The 21,103-nt window shown below is 41.6% G+C and overlaps 1 protein-coding gene across 5 annotated transcripts in view; it reads left to right on the forward strand.

Annotated features, from left to right (window-relative positions):
• The first annotated feature begins 600 nt into the window (after positions 1 to 600).
• The window catches only part of ZFAND3 (zinc finger AN1-type containing 3), a 141,416-nt gene continuing 120,913 nt past the window's right edge, over positions 601 to 21,103 (forward strand). For 4 of the 5 annotated variants that reach the window (XM_086631671.1, XM_086631670.1, XM_086631672.1 and 1 more), the window contains exon 1: positions 601 to 671. In XM_086631671.1, coding sequence (XP_086487797.1) covers positions 601 to 671 — 71 coding nt within the window. The remainder of the gene's footprint in view (positions 672 to 21,103) is intronic. The other variant, XM_086631673.1, reaches the window with a different exon arrangement.

Consider the following 21,103-nt stretch of genomic DNA (forward strand, 5'->3'; position numbering starts at 1 on the left):
ACCCCCACCCCGCCGGGCTTCCTTGGCCGTACCACTACGTGCCTAATGTGCGGGTAGAGGCAAAAGAGGGCAGCGGGTTTAGGCAGCTCCGCAGGCCTCAGCCCCCTCCAGACCTGCTCACAGGGAAGTTCCTTCTCTCCTCGAGTCTATCAGTGCCTTCCAAACTTGCGTCTCTCCTGGTCCCGTCCCCGATCGAACCCTGCTCCCCCCGGGGATGGGCTATGGTATATGCCACTCCCAGCTGATCCGGTGGTTTGGCGAAACCATCCCGGTCAGGACAGGGGGAAGCCAGGCGCTGCCGGGGGGGTGGAACGCATTGTTGAGTCAGAGGCCGAGCGGCGGCGGAGGGCGGGCGCGCCCCGCTGCGACAGCGGGGTCGTCACAGGAACCGGCGGGCGGGAGAGGCCGCCGCGGAGAGTTCCGCGCCGCGCCGCTCCGCTCCGGGCCCGGCCGGTAGGGCGCGGCCGCCCTCCTCCCGCGCCCTCCCCTCCACCGCCTCCCCAGTGGTCGCGCCCGGCTCCAGCTGACCGGCCTGGCATCCCGGCTGGGAGCCCCGCGACCCCCCCTGCTGCTGCTGCCGCCCCGCGCCCCGGCCCCACCATGGGAGACGCCGGCAGCGAGCGCAGCAAGGCGCCCAGCCTGCCACCGCGCTGCCCCTGTGGCTTCTGGGGGTAAGCGAGGCCCGCGGGCGAGGAGGGGGCTGGGTTGGAGCTGGCCCGGCCCGGCCTGGTCCGGTCCGGTGCGGGGAGGGGGACGGGCGGCGAGGCGAAGGGCGAGGCGGCGGGGGGCCGCGGGCGGGCGGGGACAGGGCCCGGGCCTGGCCTGGCGGGCAGGCCGGCCGGCCGGCCGGGGCGCCGGGCCAGGTTGTAGCGCTGAGTTCGGGCCCGTCGAAGGGGCCGAGGGCTCGGCCGCGGAGCGGGAGTGGCCGCTGGCCGCTGCCGGGCGGGCTGCGGGGGGAGCTCGCTGTGGGAGAGGGGTGTCCCCCGGCCTCCCGCCGTCTGTGCCGCGTCCCGGGTGGGGGTGGCGGCGGCTCCTGGCTTAGAGGCGTTGGGTGACCTGGGGAAGGGGGAGGCCGCGTTGCCCCCGGGCCCAGGGGGCGGCCCGGCCTGGCCGCGGGCGGCGGCCCCGTGGCCTCCCCCGCCGCTCGGGCACGGCAGCGGCGGCCTTCCCGGCAGCTCGGCGGGGGGAGGCCTCCTCGCTTCCCCACGTACGTAGGTTTCCTGGAGCGGCTGGCTCGCCTTTGGGGCTGCCGGCTGCGCTCCGGGGCCTGCCTTTAGCTCCTCATAGGCGCGGATGAGTAATGCGGGCCCCGGGCTGCCCGGCTCGGTGTCCTGGAGCGCGGTGCCTGACATCCCTGCCCTGCGCCCGGGAACGGGGAGCTCTCGCTGCTATTCCCGCAGGTCAGCGCAGGGCAGCATAACTAAGGAAGGCAAAAGGCTAAGGACAAAAATACACTTCTTTCCCCACCTTGCGAAGGCGGGGAGGTTCGTAATAGATAAGGTCCTTGTTAGCTGTTGGCTGGTCCCCTTTTAGGAAGAAGGAAGTAGGGTCGTTCCTGTTTACCGAAGGTGAAAAAAGGTAAACCTGTTCCTTGCTAAACTCCTACCACCTCTAGGGTCATGTCTGCTGAAGACGTTTCCATTATCGATTGCTTTATTTTTTTTTTTTTTAAATTAGATGTATCATGGCAGATGGTATACTGGCACATACACGTGATCATAAAGCGCCTTAAATGTATATCACAGAAACATTAGTCCCTAATGTTCTTATTTATGGAAAGTTCAAAGAATATGTGTCTAAATAGACTTTTGAGGGCCCACCTGAGATTTATACTTGTCTGTGATTGTACCTTCTTGGGATTTATGTCATGCAGTTTAACGTACTCTGGGGGAGTGAAAGCTGAGAGGAAGGAGATGCAATAAGAGTGATTTAGTGATGTCACTGTACATGTCATTGGTTTATTGGAGTGGCGGGTTTTCAAATGAAATCCCATTTTTGAGTTATGACAGTAACCTGAACTGCAACAAATGGCCATGGCCCTGCTGGGAGTGATCTTGCAAGACAGATTATAAATATACAGTAAATTATTTTCTTTACTTTTGTTTTGTTAGGCTCTCGTATTTGGGCCTTACGCTTTCTGTAATGTAGTGGAAAGCAAGTTGCTGGTATCTCTAATATAGCATACTGACTTCTGTAACCCGATACTGATGTGGAAGGAGAGTTGCAGAAAGTTGGAAGTGAACTTTTTCATTGGGCTGAACTTTTTGGCTAGTTCAGTGTGTTGCAGTAATGAGAAGAAAATCTCGTGCTTCATATTCAAGGATCTGCTTAATGGTGACAGGAGACTCAAGATAACCCATTGCCTTTAAAGCTGCTACTTTTTTTTTTTTTTTTTTTAACATACATTCCCCTTGCACAAGCAGCTATCCAAATAGGGGGATTTTTTGCCCTTTTTTTTTCCCCCCCTCAGGATGTCATCCATTTAGTAGTGTTTTGTGTAAGGTACTTTTGAAAGACAGCACTGTGGAAAAAAAAAAAAAAGCTCACTTTCTCCACCAATACAGTGAATAAATTAATCTGTTTTTCAGTTTCTTTAAGCCTCTGCCAGGTACATTTCAATATACAGTGGCAAACTACATATGTATTTTTTCACTTAAAAACCCAAATGAAACCAACAAAACCCTAACCTGTGCTGTCAGCTTCCAGAGTTTAATGGTTTGTTATACATATCAGTCCCGAAGAAACTTAAGTGTCATCTTGTCCTTATTTACCTAGGCCTTGCTAGTCCTTGAAAAGATCTGCTGGTATATCTGTGTAGATCTGCCCTTCTAGTGAAGTTGCATTGGCAGGAGTACTTAACGGTCACAGTTTTAATCCAGCTTTCTGAAGAAAGTAAATCATGATAGCAAAAAGACTTTTATGCATCTGAAGTTGGAATTCTGCTGCTCTAGATGCCAGCTAGGGTTATTACCAGAAACATGTTTTAAGACAAGAGTCTTATCTGTGACTTTCATGTCACTTTTACATGTCTGTCAAGTCACCTTTTGGAATAACAGGACCATATTTGCCCTTTATCTGCAGGACATTTAAGGGTATGAAAAGTTCTGAAACTTGTAATTTAATGTAGCAGTTTTCATGAAATTTGTAGATAAAGTAATGCAGAGGAGTAGTGTTGCTCTGTACTTCTTGGTCCCCATCGGTCCAATGGTTGAAAAACCTTTCATGGTTGTTCTTGAGCAAGCCTGAACCACGTAGGTAGTAGATCAATTCAGTGTCAGTGGGTCAAACAATAGGATCTAGATTTTGCCAGATACAGAAGATGTCAATTTTTTTTTTTTTAATTGATTTTATGTAATGCTTAGCCAGGACTGTTTGCAGCAAGAGGCACACCTTCTGCACTAATCCACAAAGACAGGAAACATTAAGGAAAATACTGAAAGAAGCATTGAAATTGAAGTAAGCTTGTGGGTCTCTGGGCTAAAATGTGCCTGTTGGTGAACAATGGTAGAAGTAGCTCCTGAGATGCACCTTGATAGTGGTGGCAGGCAAAGATATTACAGAAGACTAGTATGCACTAATTGCACTAAAGTTGGAGAGGTTCTTCTTTTAAAATGCTTGGTTTTATATTAGAAATTAAGATCCTGTAGGCTGTTAAGAATCTCTAGTGACTGGAAAATTATTAAACTCTTGGTGTTTGAAGATGTAAGAGATGGAAAAATGAACAACTGAAATAAGGGACTTGAGTGAGACTGTTCAGAACTTCTGAAACATCTGCTTAAGGTCAGTGGCTAATGCTTGCTTACCTTTTGTTGAAGATCACAGAATCCATCCTTAAATCTTCTGCAGACTTGCCCTTTCTTTTAGAATGTCCAGTCTGCCATTTCTGGTCAAGTAAAGTTCAAATGAAACACTGAGATGAGCTTTATATTTTACAAAATCATTTCAGTTACCCAGATAATATCAATTGAGAAACCTCATCTATATTCATATTATTTATGAAAAATTCACGTGGTTTATTGTTTGGAAATATTTTGTTCCTCTTCCTATTTTGATATCTTAAACTCCAGTCAGTTGCAACTATCTTGCTTTTTATCGGAATAGTCTTAGTGTACAAAGGTTGGAAAGGGTGCAGTAAGCAAGTGTTGTGTTTTGGTTTGGTTTGTTTTTTTTTTAGGTTACTTCAGCTAGAGTTTATGCTGTGCTTACCTTCTCATTTTGATGATATGGAAAAATTCTTTCTTCTTTTTCTGATTAACAGACCATGTAATGTTGTTTTTTTTCTTAGATTAGTGGATTTCAGAAAGCTGTTTCACTTTATGGCATATATAAAATCTTCAGCTCTAAATTAATAAATACGTGAAAATATTTCTATATGTATATATTCCAGTTAAGCCATTTTGCTTATTAGAGATGAGGCATAATCTTTTAATGAACTACATGTTGGCAGTTCCCCGCTGGCTTTTAAAGAACTCCACGAAGGTTTCACTTGTGCGTAGCTCTTCAAAGGGCTGGAGCTTTTACTATTAAATGGTTACATGCATAGATGAGACTTGTAGGGTAAAATACTCCTTGGCTGGTAGAAGCATATACTATGAAGGACTATGTCAGAGAGGGTAATACTTTTACAATTCTATTTGTACTGTGCTGACTGCTGCTTATTTTTCTTATGGTCCAGACTGGAACCATACTATTGCGTTCAGTGCCTTAGAGCCAGAAAAGAAGGAAATATGTTAATGGCCATAAATGAATTCCATTCTTGAAATGGTGGCAGCCAGCAGGAAGTTGATTGAAAACACAGTATGATGAGTTTGATCTCATCTTATTTCTGGCAACTATAAGGTACTGTAGTCAGTAAAACTGACGGCAATATTGTTTGAGAACATGCCAGCAGGGGTTTTGCAGGATGTTACCATTTGTCCTGCCTTTCTCTGACACTGCATGCATCATATGTGTGATGAGACATTGTGCCCCAAGCATTCTATGCAGGCCCAATCCAGAGTTTATTTCTGAGTCTGGATTTTCCAGTCACTTACGTATCATCAGCTCCCTGCCATGTCGATCTGGCTCTTTTCTCAATTTTGTATACTGAAATTAAACATTTGATCAAATGGTGAATCATTTAACATACGCATGATTAATTTGTGACTGTATATCACCAAAGCTTGCTGTTAGTTTCTAGACAAATAATGACTATATATATATGCCATTAAGAGACCTCTTCTCTGCCTAGTCTTTTCCTTCCTTTTTTTTTTTTGTGATTACAGCTGTTTGTTCTATATGAACTCTCAGTGACTGTACTTTTAATAAATACCTTCTAATCTCATAGGCTGCATAGGTCGTCACGAATGCATAATGCCTTCATAAACCTAATTTTGCTTTAACCACTGTTGAAACCTCACATAGGTGTTCCTAAATAAGGCTTGAGTAAACTGTTGAAATATGTACCTTTCCCTCTGAGAATTAATTTTCACTGGGCTTCTATCATGCAGTTCCTTAGCCAAGGCTTTCACTTACTGGATCTTTGGGTCAGATGCTAGAATAAGCAATGAATTTTTCAGTTTATGCAAGACAATGTATGTGCTACCAAATAGGTTAATGTTTATTAGACCTCAGTGTTAACTGAGGTCTTTGAGTGAATAGTGAGCAATGAGGATCAAATAAGGTTCTTGGGGATAGCTGTGTGTGGGTAGTGCCGTGTGAGGGGCAGGGTTTCTCTGCAGTTATTGATGATCAAAAATGTCAGTTCCTCCCTCTGAAGTGATAAATTGATCTAAATCAATAAATTAATGACATTTATGTTTCAGGAAGGCTAATTCTTACTACCTTGTGCAAGACCTAAACCATTTTTTTTGTGAGTAAGATTAAAAACTTATTTGCTTTCACTTATAGGCCATCTATCACAGGAAAGTAGTTGATTGGAATCAAGTAATTAATTTGCCTGCAGTGGTTCTTGTACTCTGTTTCGGTCTTAGGTTAAGACTAAAATACTTGAATATTGTAATTTTTTTTTTTTTATATGCTATGCATGAACTTATTTAATACTCTGTCAAATCTTTAGGTAAAAGAACTTGTAGCAGTTTGTAGTTACAGCTATCATTAACTGCTGTAACACATCTGCTGGTGTGTTACACAAATAGAAGTGACATTATTTAACTGACAGAAACGGAGAGTCTGATGAGGAATTGATTTATTTACAAGTTTTCCTAGATAGTGCTACAGAGGATGATAAGAGGTATTGGAGAGGCACTGAAATTCTTTGCTTGGATCTTAATTTTAGAAGATATTGAGAATTATGAGATACAGAGAGTCTTCTAGCTGAGGAGAGGTGGGGAGGGGGGAAATAAGACTTTGTCATGTTCCCTGCTTGAATAAGAATATGCAGAATAAAGAATGATAAATTGTGAGGTTCTTGTAATTTCCCTCAGTCATAATGCAACTGGAAGAGCATCTCAACTAAAGTAAAAAGGTAGATATTTTTTTTTTCACTTTTCTATACAGTGAGCAGTTGCCTCTTGCAATCGCAGTTGCAAGGTACAGCATTTTGGATTGGAGCTCTTTGCTGCAGAAGTTTACCTGTAGGAATAGGGGTTATTGACACTTGAAGTAAAAGCAGATGAACTGGATTTAATACTTTAACTGTAATAAGCTTTTTTTTTTTCTAGAAATGTGAAAACAATGCTTTCTTTTGCAGTACTTAATATAATAGACAAAACAGAAAGGAGATTTTGTTATTTAATGAAAAACAGCTGTTCTGGATCAGACCAAAGATCCATCCAGCCCTGTTTCTGATTTGGGTGATAAGTAATGACGAGGGAATTAAGCATAAGGGCAGAGCAAGCATGCAGTGATGCTTATCTTGGTATATCTCCTTTGCTTCTGGCAGACTGGTAGAAGGTTGTCCTCTGTTCTGTAGATTTATGGCTTAGTAGGTCGTACCTATTTTTTATGAATTTGCACAATAACTCATGATCTATGTGTACTTTTGACCCTCACAACATCCTGCAGCAAGTAGTTCCGCAATTTAATCTATTTATGAAAAAAAAGTAATTGATTTTGTTTCTTTTTAATCTTACTGTGTGATAATTCTAAGGAGTGAATAAATTCAAACAGCTGGTGTATGAGGGTGTTTTGTTTAAGAGGATCCAAAAATAGGCTTGCTTGGTTAAAAGTGTCTCTTCACTTCTTCAGTGAGGCCAGAATTTGAGAAAACAAACACTTGCTTAAACTATGAATATATACAAAATCTTTATATGTAATGTTGTAGAAATATTTTCTAATTGTAAATGGATGTGGTGCTAATTATAGACAGCTGTATCCAGTACCTTTTTTAATCTAACTATAACTTCCTCATCCTTCAGCATGAAATTCAGTGCTATACCTGCTGCTCCTACAAGTGGAACTAACAGAAAGAAGTAGATTGTGTCCTGCTTTTTGAAGCTTCGAGGTGTTAAAAGTTACTGTGTCTAGGTCACCTCCCAGATTTCTTTCCATCTTCCTGTCAGTCAGTACCCTCTTCAGGCCTTTTGTAAACTGTGATTAGTTGAAGGTATTGTGATTTGGACAGTGCGAATGATTATTCCACGGTTAGTGCTGCAAAATATCTGTCTTCAAACTAATTAGTAAAATGTTCAACCGTTGTACGGTAGCATAGATGAGTTCTCTTGTATATTGCTTCATTTATTGAATATACTTTGAGTTCTCAGAAATAGTTATCAGTTTTAAGGAAATACTGCTGCTGTTCTTGACTGTAAATTTTAACCACTTCAACATCACACTTCCACCAAAGTGGTAATGTTGTTGCTGCATGTTGGGCTTGGAGAGCTGTTGAAGTCTTGAAATGGTGGAAGCGTCATGACCCAGTATTTCCTTTAAGGTATTGAAATCGGTGATGAAAACCATTAATTTCAGAGAATGATCCTTGAAGGACGTATTAATTTGAAGATGTTTGATTTTTGACTTGTGTATTTTCACTAACATGCTCTGCCAATTATTACTGGATTTTAAAATTATTTTAAATTAGACATTTTTGCATCTAAATAGACACAGGCTTCTTTAGAGGCAGTTGATGGGAATGATGAATAGAACATATTTTCTCAGCAAAGTAATGCTTGCATTCTTTGAGGTTTAAAATGTTACTGTTCTCCTCCGTCTCCTCAAATATGCTACCTTGACTGATTTAGCTTAATTCGTTATCCTAAATGTCTTGTGAATGTTTTCGGACAGTATTTGATCTTGATTATGGTGAAACCCTTATTTGGATCTCAAAGATAAGCTTCATGTTCAGTTTAGCCAGGTAAACTATGTTGATGTGTTCTGCCTTTTCTCCCTCCTCTTTTGCTCAAATGGCAAAAATCCTTCCTGTCTCTTCAGTATAGGCAGGGCTCATTAGCATGGGGTCCACTCTCTGTTTTTGGAAGAAGAATTAAAAATCAGGCAATAGCTACAGCATGAATTGACTTCCCCAGATGCTGGATTGACTTCCCCAGATGCTGGATTTGTGAAGGAACTTAGGTCAGAGTATTTGCAGATTCTAGAAAGGCATCTTCTCAGGACACTGAGAAGGCCACGTAAGAAGATACTGGTGAGGACACTACGTGCAGCGAATGCAAATTATTCTGAAAAACATTTTCCGGAAATGAAACCTTGGTGTGGATGACCACGATCAATGTTTTCAGGCCACATAGTTGCTGTTAACATACAGCAGAAGTAGGTTGGTATTTTTAGATTCTGCAAAAATGCCCACCTATTATCTTCTAATTTAAGATTTTGAAGTAACATTGTTTGGGTTTGTGTTGTTGGTGTGGTTTTTTTTTTTTTTTTGTTATAGGGATGGATCGTTTAGTTGAATTGGTGAGAATTCTGTATGCTTGAGGAGTGAAGGGTTTAAACTTAATTTTTTTTTTTTAAAACACATTTTTCTGAAACCTGGAAGTCCTACAGTGTATTGTAATACTTAGCTCCATTCACGCTACTTGATTCTTTACCTGTACTCAGCAAAAGGTATTAACTGAAGAGTTTTGGTATTGCCTGAATTGAAGAATGAAGACATTTCCAATTGTGTGTTCAATTTCTCTGTTAATAGCATCTGAGTAGTAGCATCGTGGTAAGTGCAGTACTTGCCTGTACAGGGAAGTTGTATTATGAAATTGTTGATGGATTTTTACATTTAACCTGTTCTCTGGGGCCTTCCCTGCAGCAGGCACCGCTGCCCTATGTTACTTATGAAAGAATTGTAGGTATCCTGTTCACTTCCTGCTGTTTAATCTGGCCACCATATGCACGCTCTGAACTCGAACAATGTAGGTCAATGGGAGGAAGATAAATTTCAGTTTTTAAATCTTGTAATGTTTTTATTAGTGGTTTAAGGGAATTTTTTTCTAAAATGGCTTTCATTGACATTATGTCCTTTAATAAATGTACTTCGGCTAGTGTTGGATTTCCAATGTTTATTTGCTGTAAATTAAAGAGACTAACTGCAAGTAATGAAAAATTTTGACTGGAGATAAAAACTGCTTTTCTGAAAATAAATTTCATAAGCAGTCGGGCAAACAGAGAAGAAGAGGTTGCTCGATGATTACTTTCTTTAGTTTCTAGCTCTTTAGTCTGTGTAGTATCTGATGCTGGGTGAGTTGTTTAATTTAAGGACCTGTTTTAGTGATGTATATATTTAATTTCTGCTTGTTTGAATATAGAAGTTCTATTTAATTCCTAAGCACCTAATGAAGGGGGAGAGGAAAGGAGCACAATACTAGATTAGAAGCAGTGTGTGTTTTTTTTTTTTTTTTTTTAAAAGCAGGCTGGTTCCATGATAACCTCCTAATTGTGCACTTAGAAAAGCAGAATCCAAAGTCGTGTCCTCACTGACTTAATTGCTAAAACACAACCGGCCTTGACAATATGGCTGTTACTGAGATTAGCCCTGTCGCCATAACAGCAGCATTTTGATCTCTAATTATATGTTGTTACAGGTTGTCTCAGAGGAAGTTGCATATATAAAGTAGGCAAAATGCTGTCATTTAGCAAGAGTCCCTCAGTGTTGGAAACTGTATTGTCCTTCTAACTGTTGACTCGATGCTGTTTTTGTCCAAGATAATGTCAATATTAAGAAGACTAGGTTTTTAATAGATCAATTGACTGCCTCTTTAACAAGTATCCAGTTATGATTCAATGAAATGCATTTTTAGCTGGAGAAAGGTAACTCTTAGGTCAGATATTACTGACACCAGTTTGCAAGAAGAGGCATTAGTGTTGGATGAAGTAATGCTTGTTCATCATTTAATGTCCTAGTGTTACCTTTTTTAGTGATCTCCTTCAGTGAACTAATGGACAATAAAGGTTTCTAAAATTGTCCATGTGTTAACAAATGCTTGCTTATTCATGCAGAAAGGTTTCAAGTGTTTCCCTGAATTGTTAACGTTAATCGATTTTAAAATCTAATACTTTCTATTTTTAGAATCAACTTTTGACTGTGTACTTCTTTGAAGGAGTGAAAACATTTTTAACATGTTATGTTTCCATACTAAAGATTCTCTCCAATTTTAATTTGCAAACATGTTAATCTAATTATTCAGTTTTTAATAGGAAAAAAATTGATATGGAAAGCGTCATGATTTGATTTTCAGAAATGCTCAGAATTTTAGAAGATTTAAAATACAGTATTTTTTTTGGAAGCAGATGAATTCTTGTTCTTTCATTTTCACATAGATGTGTGGATGCACTGTCAGCTGTGCTACAACTGATAAAGGGCTTTTAGGATTAATCCGTATATATGCAGTAACTTCTCTAGGTGTTAACTCATTTTTGAGCTTTCAGAAGGAAGCTGTTAACAATAGTGTTTCAACACTTCAGATACTTTTTTCTTGGCATTGAGGCTTTGTGATTAATACTCCATGCCAAAGTAATTGAAATGAAACTTGGCTTGAAAATAATAATTGACTTAAGATGGAGCAAATTGACTCTTCATTTTATTTAAGAGAGTAGACCAACTCTGCTGTGTTGTCAAATACACGGAGTGTCTGTGGTACTTCTGGCATGCCTAGAGTATGTTACTTTTCCACACTTAGAATGTCACTATATATATGGTGTTGAGTGTCACTATATGTTCTTCTCTTATTTTGTCTGCAGTTTGTTAGCATTGAGTTTATTTTGGACACTGAGCACGTTCCTGTTTTAACTTTCTCTTGGGTGCTGCGATTCCAAATATATAGACACTATGCTCTAATGCTGATTTTTTTTTTTATTTTTATTATACATCTTACATTTATTACAAGAGTTTAGAGGCTATAAACTTATAAAGATAAGGGTAGTAGAATGTTCCTTTTTATATTAAAGGTCCCCTTCTTGGCATTTAAGTTTGGAAAGGATTTATTACTATTTCTGCTGCTGATGCACTGAGTGACAGTCAGTCCATGCTTTTCCCTTTGCATGTTTTCCTTCGTTAGTGAAGGAAATCGTATATCGCTCTTCATTTAATACCACAGTGCTTTAGAAGCCTTGAATGAAAGACTTGGTAGCAAGGAGTAGTTACAGCTTCTCCTGCTCTGTCCTTTAGAGAAAGGTGTTTGTTTTAAATCAGAACTACCTGTAGGATGATATTGACCCATTGACATGTTATTTCCCAGGATGCTCATGTAGAAGGAAGTGTTTATGGTGAGTGGAGGAAGTCTCTTTCAATCAGAAGAGTTGCTATGCAATTAAAAGAACAAGAACCACCTGCATTACACATCTGCAAGTCTCAGGTGATTCTGCAGCACTGTCTTGAAGATAGGACCCCATTATTATCCATTATTCCATGATGCTGTCTCTCCTTTGACTATTAATGTTCTCGTGTGACTAATTCAGGAAAGACCAGAAATCTTTCTGGTGAATAATTAACACTTCCTGTCCTGCTCAAGTGGCTTGTAAAGACAGGTTCAAAAGGTAAAAGAAAAATGCAGACATGTATCGTTATCTAGTAAACTAAACTGATGTGCTATATCATTCTTTCAAAGTAAACTCAAATACTGGAAATTCCATCTCTTACTGGTGTAACGACAACTCTAATGTTACAGGTTGGAATTCGGTTGCCTGAGCTGTCACGTCTTCTGAAGTGTGTCCGAAAGTCAGATAACTGAAATCACTGGTTGCTTTTGAAACTGCTGTAATTGGAAACCCAAACTAAACAGAATTAGACCAGGGCTTTGAGAAACTTAAACCTACAGCTTTCAGAAGTTGCTATAATTTTGAGTTTGTGTTTTTTTTTGTGTGTTTTCAGATCAGGTTCCCAGCACATTGCTAGATCCTATTGAGACGGAAAGTGATTTAGCTGCTTTCTTATTAGCATTCTTTCTGTCCTTATTATTTCAGTTTGCTGATTTAGTAGTGGGTTTCTGACTTCAGTTGGCAACATGTTTGTTGCAAATTTGGAATAGAAGTGCTTTTAAGTAGTCTTTATGTTGGGGTTGGAAATGTTGAAATTGTGTAGGGTTTTTTATTTGTATGTGTATTTATATACACACAGAGAGAACTTTAGTTGGAACTTTTGATACCGAATTATAAAAACTGAAATGGCTTCTTCTGCAGTGCTTATGTAGATGGATTGTGTAAGCTAAGGACTTACTGTAGCATGGAAGAATGCTCATATGTGTTTATCAATTTTCAGGATGAAAGTAGCTGTAAAAGAAACGTTTTCTGTTTGACATGACTTTGACTAACTATTCTAATAGCATTTTTCCTGGTATGAATGTCATAAAAATAAAATTGGAGATGATCTTGTTTTTTTTTTTTATTATTATTATTTTTGAAGGCTACTTAAGGCCATTCAACCAATAAATAATTTAGTCAGTTTATGGTCCGAATGGATTTGTATGCTTTTTAAGATTATGTAGTAAGATTGTGACACAAATGGGAGCTCCAAAGACTTGTATTCTTTGAGTGTCTCTGAAAAAGTTAGAGAAGGGAGTAAGGGCAATGGTGTAGATGATCCTCTTGGGATAAATCTTGGGATTTATTATTAGCTGGTTAATCAACAGTGCTTTCCTTTCTTCTGCTAAGCTTTCTTGTCCCTCATCGTCTATGCAGGACAAATTCTGAATGTAGATGTTACATTTTTAGTAGCACAATTGAGTACTTAGTTTGGAAAAAGTAGACCAGCTTTTCGAGGTACAGCCTTTATTCTTCAGTGCATGGGAAAGCTGGGCTCATTTTTCTAAGTAAATACCTAGATAATGCCTCTGTCTCCAAAATCAATTTTACCTATATCCTTAGGTCATCATGGCTGCAACAAAACTACTACTAGGACACGAAAGACAAGTGTCTACTACCAGCTAGCTGGACAGATGGCCTGAGTTAAGGTTTCTGTATGTTTGTTTTCAGCTGTTTACTTGTGGATACTGTTCAGAAACCACTGTTTCTGCTAAAATCATGTAGCGTGATATTTAGCAAACACTAAATGTTTATAATTATTACAAAACATACAAGCTGCTGTAGTTCAATTTGTGCCATCTAAAGACAGCTACAGGTGTGTTTAATTCACTTTGATTCTAGTTGAATTAGTTGAGTGTAAACTACTTCTTTGAAAGGATATGTGTAGCATTTTACCTTCCTGTAACAGAACAAAACCAGGTACGTAATTGGCTTGAGAAAAGTAATGCTTAGAGAGCTAAAAATCCAAAATTTTCATCTGCCAGTCTGCTGTTTGCAGGGGGTAGACTATTAAGTAAAGTATTGGGAAGTAAGGGGACAAGAAAACAATTTACATGAAGTTCATAGTTTACATGTTTGCTATTCATTACCATCATAATCGGAGACACCTTTTTTTTTTCCCTTAACAATTCTTTTACCTGCCATTTAATTTCCCAGGCTGCTGTGGTGCTTTGGTGGAAGTGGAGAGTGAGAGAAGATTGTGGGGTCTCCTTTCAGAAGGGGCCTTCCATGAGTGAAGTATGCAGCTGAAGAAGGTGCAGAGATGCATGATTAAAAGCTTGAAGTCAAGCAGAATCATGGAAACATTAATTTTTGTCTTTTATTTTTCTTGGAGACTAGACATGACTGAAGAGTTATGGGCTGATACTGCTGCTTGCTTGCTTTATTTTTAAAACTCCTTTTAACTTCTGCTTCTATTTAGGATTCAACATCAATTTGACATAGTTAATGAAGTAGTAGAGTGGGTTTTGCCTCTGCAGCCAGTCATGGTGGTTAGGTAGTTAAAACTTGCTTGTTCTCCTTGGGTACTGAGAAGGTTACACATCACTTGGATGAGAGTTCAGGATGAGGTAATGTTACGGGGCTCGTTTTTATTACCTACTGTTAATGATCACTCTGTGCTTGGTTACCGTGTCTTTGCCTAAGTTTGCCTTCAGAAATGCATGAACAGCTGATCTAACGAAAGAGCCTTTGCTGTTTGCTCTGCATGCATGCGAATTAAACATTTAACTTGGCTGTCATTTCCTGCTATCTGAATTAGATGAAATAAATATACTGATTGTGATTTATTCCTTCAGTCTGGATTAGTAGAGGGAAATAAGTTGGAGCTTGTTCCCACGTTTTCTCCATGTTATTTCAAAATAGGAAAATGATGAGGGTAACAGAATGGTTTCTGCGAGTGCTGTGATACCCTTGTTTTTGTTCATGTAAATAAATGTAGGCTGTCTGCTTTAAACACTTACAAAATAGTAAAAGCTACCTTGTGAAAATGACAACTGTGAAGATTACAGTTTGCGTTTGCATTAATCTGGATCGCTGAAGATGGAAAAGCCAAAATACCAGCCTGTGTAAAGGCGTCCTTCTCCTGTCACGGGATGAAGGACGCGGGATGAAGGATTGTTGTTTCACTAGATGTTTAAAACCCTTGAACTTTAAAGCAAAACGTGCATGCTGAATTCTTTCTACCCTGGTAATTGAAATGCAATTGCCTGAGACCTGGGTAGTGTGCTGTGTGAAACAGGAGAAAGGCACAATGCATTAAATAAGGGGTCTCATCCCAGCTTTACATCTGGCAGCCGTTCTGTACAGTGCTGTTCTGTGCCCTGTCATCCCCTGGATGGCACATGCAGCAGCTCATTTCCCATGGCTGGATGGCCAGGACTAACTTAGTGGAGAAAAGTGAGCTGCCTGTACAGCTGCTGCCCTCTGCAGTAGTTGCAGTCTTACTTAGGGGTCTTTCGCCTGAACAGTGGTGGAATAAGAGCTGCTGAGAGTGAGCTTCCAAGGCACAACTTGAGAAAAGCTATCACAAATACCTGTAGTTGGGAATTAATTTAGACTGTGGCAAAACTTTGAAAGAGGTAGGAAGGACGGGAAGGTAAAGCATGGTCACGTTTTGATTATTTCTTCAGTTTCCTTTTTAATTTTTCTTTCAAGTCCTCACAAGCAGAAAAGAAAAACTAGGTATTTTTATTTTTGTCAGAGAAAAAACTTAACAGTTTGGGTGACCTTGTTCTCTTTGTCCTCTAGCCATTAAATTTTAGATCTGCTGTACTTGCATAAAGACTTTAGTTATAAATTTATAAGGAAAATGTCAAGTGGCTAGGGACAAAATTTGATCTATGCTGTTAATTATGTGGACACTGCAAACTTTTCCACATACTGCTTAAAACTCCTTAGGAAAAAAACCTCACTGCTTATGTGCAATTGTATTATGACAAATAATGGTAAGTACCAATACTTAGTACGATTTTACTCAAGATGTTGAGGGAGTAGGTAGCATATTGGAGGGTAATGTTTGAGATGTTTGGGAGATCCTTATTTATTTACTTAAAACAGGCTGCTAATGGACTTTAGGCAGTTCAGAAGAGTAAGCTAGTGCTTGTCTTGAATTAATTGCATGAATTAACGAACTTGGGTGTTTGAGATGCAAAGGCGGACTGATGTAGATCAAGCTAGTTAAATTTGGGAGCTTGGATTTGTGGGTCACTGATTAACTCAACAGATTGGTTATGTCAAAGTTGTTTCCAAACAAGACTTACTGCTGTTGATAGCACGTTTGATTATTAAGCTAAACACTTAACTAACCCCCCTGTGATTTAGCATGCATAGCGTTAGTTGGATTTCTCATTAGTTAGATGCTGAGAGGAGATGAGATTAGCAGGTTTTATTTATGTTTTGGCAGATTATTGTATAACACTTTCTTGTACTGCTGCACTGCTAAGATTATAAAATTAATATGAAATTATTTTTTTTAAGAAAAGCCTTCTACTTGTTTCTTTGAGCTTTACACGATTTGTTGTTATTTGTAAAGTGTTAGCCATGTACACCCTGCTCTGCAGAGCTGCCACAGAGAGGCTGAAATGTAAGATAAATACATTTTTCATTAAAACTTTGATTTTACTAAACCTAAATTTGAAACAGCAATCATATGAAATTATTTATTTGTACTTTAGAGACACAAAGAGTCCCCTAAACTGGAAAAATAATTTATCAGGATGACGTTATGCGAAATTGTCAACTGTTAATATATCAGTGTGTTCTGCAGTAGAATAGTTCAAAATCTTAAAATAGAATTGCTTCCCAAAGTAATTGGGTAAAAGAGGAGAACTGTGATACAACATAGACCAGGAAATACCTGAGGCTAGCAGAGGTACAAATGAGCTACGAAAGTGTAGTTACAGAGTTGGGCAAAATGCATAGGAGATTGAAAACCAAGTTATGTGTTATTTTGCTGCAAACATAAAGGGATATTTATGAATGGAAGGTGTTTATGGGGAATGCTGAATGCTGTCCACTGGGGATGTCACTTGCTACTTAACAGGAGCAAAGTTTGAATGGTGACTTGGTGAGGGCAGAGGGCAGGGTTGCTTGTACAATGTACAACCTGTGGGTAGTTGTTGGAACTAAATTCCAGAGGAAGTACAGAACAGCCTTTTGTTGCAGTGGATGGGTGCTATCAAACTCCAGCTTTGTGGGAACAGTAAGAAAGGACTCAAACTTTATTTTACTTCTTATGTGTCATTAAGAGGAGTAAGGATGATACTGGAATGCGTAAGGCTGAAAGAGATTTGTGAGAAAAGTATCTAAAGCTTGTTTCTATGCCTTGGAGCATGAAAATGAAAAAAATTACATTGACAGAGATCATGAATCAATGGACACTTTCAGCCTAGAAAGTATTATAGTCTCAGCTCCCTGAGTTTCTTTGGCTGAGACTGTTTAGCCTTTTTGTATACTTTCAAATATCGAAAAGCCTGAGATGAAAATAAACCCACCTGAATTCTGATCATGTAACTTAGGGTCTAATGTATTTTTTTTCTTGTGGAAGTCGAGTTTTGATTTATTTACTGGGAAGGCCTAGTTAGAGAAGCCTTGAAAGTAGCACGATTGGGTTAAAACTAAAAATAACTCTTTATCTTTCATGGGTAGTAACAAGGCAAACATAGTTCTTGTAACTGAGTGTCCTTCACTGAAAGTCCAAATGTAATAAATTATTTCTAAGCGTTTAAATGACATGTGTGTCAAATCCCGTTGACACTCAGTAGCTTTTGGAAATATTATGTTACCATCCATGCTTATGTAATGTGATCAAAGTGATTGTGGGCTTGTAGGACTGAATCCAAAGCCAAAAACGTGGTGAATATCTTAGTGGGGTGATTTTGTTCAGTAGCAGAGTCAGCATTTGATAGGCGTGTGTATGATTTCACTTAAGTGCATTTAAAATGTAGTTGTGTAGTCCTTTTATAAAGCATGTATACGTTTGATATTGCACCAGTTTTTAACAACATGTTGAAATAAATAATATAGTTTTACATTCTGATGTTTTCCTCAACTAGCAAGATAACAGAGCAAAAACTGTTGTATATTTAATCTATAGCTCACATACAGTCTTTTAGTAAAATTTCAGAGCATTCAAATGAAGGAATTCCATCAAACAGGATAACTAACCCTAGCTCTGTCCATAGTTTACACATGTGAAAATGAATCATACATGCGTGGTGACTTAGTATTTTAAATATCAATATGAAATGTTTTTCTACAGCTGCGGACAGAAATGTAGTTATTTTCATCACAGATGTACAATAGCTATTTAATTTCCTAAGGCAGTATTTTTCAAACTTCTTACTGGTTACTCTTTTGTGTGTTTTATTACCGGCGGAAATCATCTTGCATATTTTAAAAAAAAGGAATATTTTCCCCATTAGTAAGATGCGTCACTCCATAGTAATTTATTATTGTTTCTGCCCACAAACTGTTTTGGGAGAAATATATTCTCAGCATTATGTTCACATTCTATTTATGACTATCCCTTTGACATACGCTATTGCAGTGTACCTAATTTTTGTGTCATTTGACCTATTTCCTAACAGTTTTGAGCTGGAAATGACTTCAGGTGTTCGTGGTGCTTCAAAAAGCTATCGTCATTTTTCTCTATAAGAAGGTGCAGATTTGTAGCATGAGTATGTTTAGAGCCTGCAAAACGATCTACAAGTTTGAGGGAAAAATTTGGAAATCCTAAATTTACTGGCTCTGTTCTCCTGTTGCATTTTGACTCCTGTGCAAGTTTTTCTGCAGCTTCGTAATGCAATATGTTTAAGTATATGTCATGGTTTGATGTGGAGGGGGGGGTGGTTCTGGTGGCAGGAGAGGGATTTTGCTCCCTGCGACCTCCCCGGTTTTGGATCCGGGTTAGGCTTAGTTCTGGCCACCGGATCAGACTGCCATCCCCCTCGGGGTTGAGCCAATAGGGCGCCTCTGCGAATTGCCCTATTTAAGTCAGGACAAGGGAACCGGAAAAGGTGCTTCGCCCAGGATCGACCAGAGAAGGGAGGAGGGCACTGCCCCCGCTCCCTGGCTCCCGGCCGGGCGGCTGCCTGCGTCGGGCCGGCGCCGCCCACGGAGAATGGCGGCGGCGGAGCCAGCTGGGGAACTCGGGGGCACCCCACTCCCAGGGTGCCCACTGGGCTGAGTTCACCTGGAGAGGACTGAGATCTGAGAGAAACAGCTGCATCGACAGCAGGTCAGTGAGGATGGAGCGGGAGGAGGTGTGCCGGAGCCGAGTTTCCCCTGCGGCTGATGGTGAGATAGCAGGCTGCCCCCCTGCAACCAGGACGGCCTCGGTGGAGCAGCGACCCACTCGCAGCCCGTGGGGAGAAGATGCCTGAGCCCGAGGATGGTCGTGTTGGGGGCACGGCAAGGCAGAGAGGCATCTGGAGTCTTCGTGACGACCCACGCCGGAGCGAGTGGCTACAGCTCCCTAAGTACCCGAGACTGTGGTATAGCCCACACCGGAGCAATCTGTGGGGAAGGATTGTTTCCAGTGGGCTGGACTCACGTTGGAGAAGTTTGTGGATTTTTTCCTCGTGGGTAGGGGATCCATTGGAGCAGGGGAAAAGGGTGTAAGGACTCCTTCTCCTTTAAGAAAGAAGCAGCAGTAACAGCACGGAATGAACTGACCTGCACTCCCCCAGTCCCTGCCCCCTGTGCTGCTGGGGGAGGAGGTAGAGCCGGGAGGAAAAGGAAGGTGGGGGGGGGGGAAGGTGTCGGTTTTAAGATCTGGTTTTGTTTCTTTCTGTCCTCTCAAGTAATCGGTTTTTATTTCCCTTTGTCCTTCTAAGTAATCATTAATAAACTGTTTTGCTTTGAGAAAAGCGCTGCCTGTTTTGCCCAGGACCATGGTTGGTGGGTGCTCCCTCTGTTCTTGCCTCAACCCTCAGTCCTTTTGTTTTTTTTTCTCTCCTCTCTACTTTATTGGAGAAGGAGAGACTGTGTGAGTTTTAGTTGCTGGATCAGCCTAAAACCACGACAGTCCTTTTTGGCGCCCAACGTGGGGCTCGAGGAATTTGAGATAAGAATAGTGACTGGGAGAGGTAACGGGCAAAACATGGACTTCACAGTGCTGAAAAACAGAAGGACCTTGGGAAACTTTGATTGTTGTGACTGGTGAAGGGACAAGGGGTGGATTGTTTGTAAAATGTGTGTTCTTCTTCTTCTTCGATGTTGTTGTTGATACTGTGTTCTTTTTCTGTAACTCTGTGTTCTCTTTCTGTAACTAAAGTTGTGCCTAAATATGGAATTCGCAGAGGCGAGGGGTGGAATGTCATGGTTTGATGTGGAGGGGGGGGTGGTTCTGGTGGCAGGAGAGGGATTTTGCTCCCTGCGACCTCCCCGGTTTTGGATCCGGGTTAGGCTTAGTTCTGGCCACCGGATCAGACTGCCATCCCCCTCGGGGTTGAGCCAATAGGGCGCCTCTGCGAATTGCCCTATTTAAGTCAGGACAAGGGAACCGGAAAAGGTGCTTCGCCCAGGATCGACCAGAGAAGGGAGGAGGGCACTGCCCCCGCTCCCTGGCTCCCGGCCGGGCGGCTGCCTGCGTCGGGCCGGCGCCGCCCACGGAGAATGGCGGCGGCGGAGCCAGCTGGGGAACTCGGGGGCACCCCACTCCCAGGGTGCCCACTGGGCTGAGTTCACCTGGAGAGGACTGAGATCTGAGAGAAACAGCTGCATCGACAGCAGGTCAGTGAGGATGGAGCGGGAGGAGGTGTGCCGGAGCCGAGTTTCCCCTGCGGCTGATGGTGAGATAGCAGGCTGCCCCCCTGCAACCAGGACGGCCTCGGTGGAGCAGCGACCCACTCGCAGCCCGTGGGGAGAAGATGCCTGAGCCCGAGGATGGTCGTGTTGGGGGCACGGCAAGGCAGAGAGGCATCTGGAGTCTTCGTGACGACCCACGCCGGAGCGAGTGGCTACAGCTCCCTAAGTACCCGAGACTGTGGTATAGCCCACACCGGAGCAATCTGTGGGGAAGGATTGTTTCCAGTGGGCTGGACTCACGTTGGAGAAGTTTGTGGATTTTTTCCTCGTGGGTAGGGGATCCATTGGAGCAGGGGAAAAGGGTGTAAGGACTCCTTCTCCTTTAAGAAAGAAGCAGCAGTAACAGCACGGAATGAACTGACCTGCACTCCCCCAGTCCCTGCCCCCTGTGCTGCTGGGGGGAGGAGGTAGAGCCGGGAGGAAAAGGAAGGTGGGGGGGGGGGGGAAGGTGTCGGTTTTAAGATCTGGTTTTGTTTCTTTCTGTCCTCTCAAGTAATCGGTTTTTATTTCCCTTTGTCCTTCTAAGTAATCATTAATAAACTGTTTTGCTTTGAGAAAAGCGCTGCCTGTTTTGCCCAGGACCATGGTTGGTGGGTGCTCCCTCTGTTCT

Source organism: Tauraco erythrolophus, chromosome 2 (genome assembly GCF_009769465.1).
Source record: "Tauraco erythrolophus isolate bTauEry1 chromosome 2, bTauEry1.pri, whole genome shotgun sequence".
In the NCBI taxonomy this organism is placed as follows: domain Eukaryota; kingdom Metazoa; phylum Chordata; class Aves; order Musophagiformes; family Musophagidae; genus Tauraco; species Tauraco erythrolophus.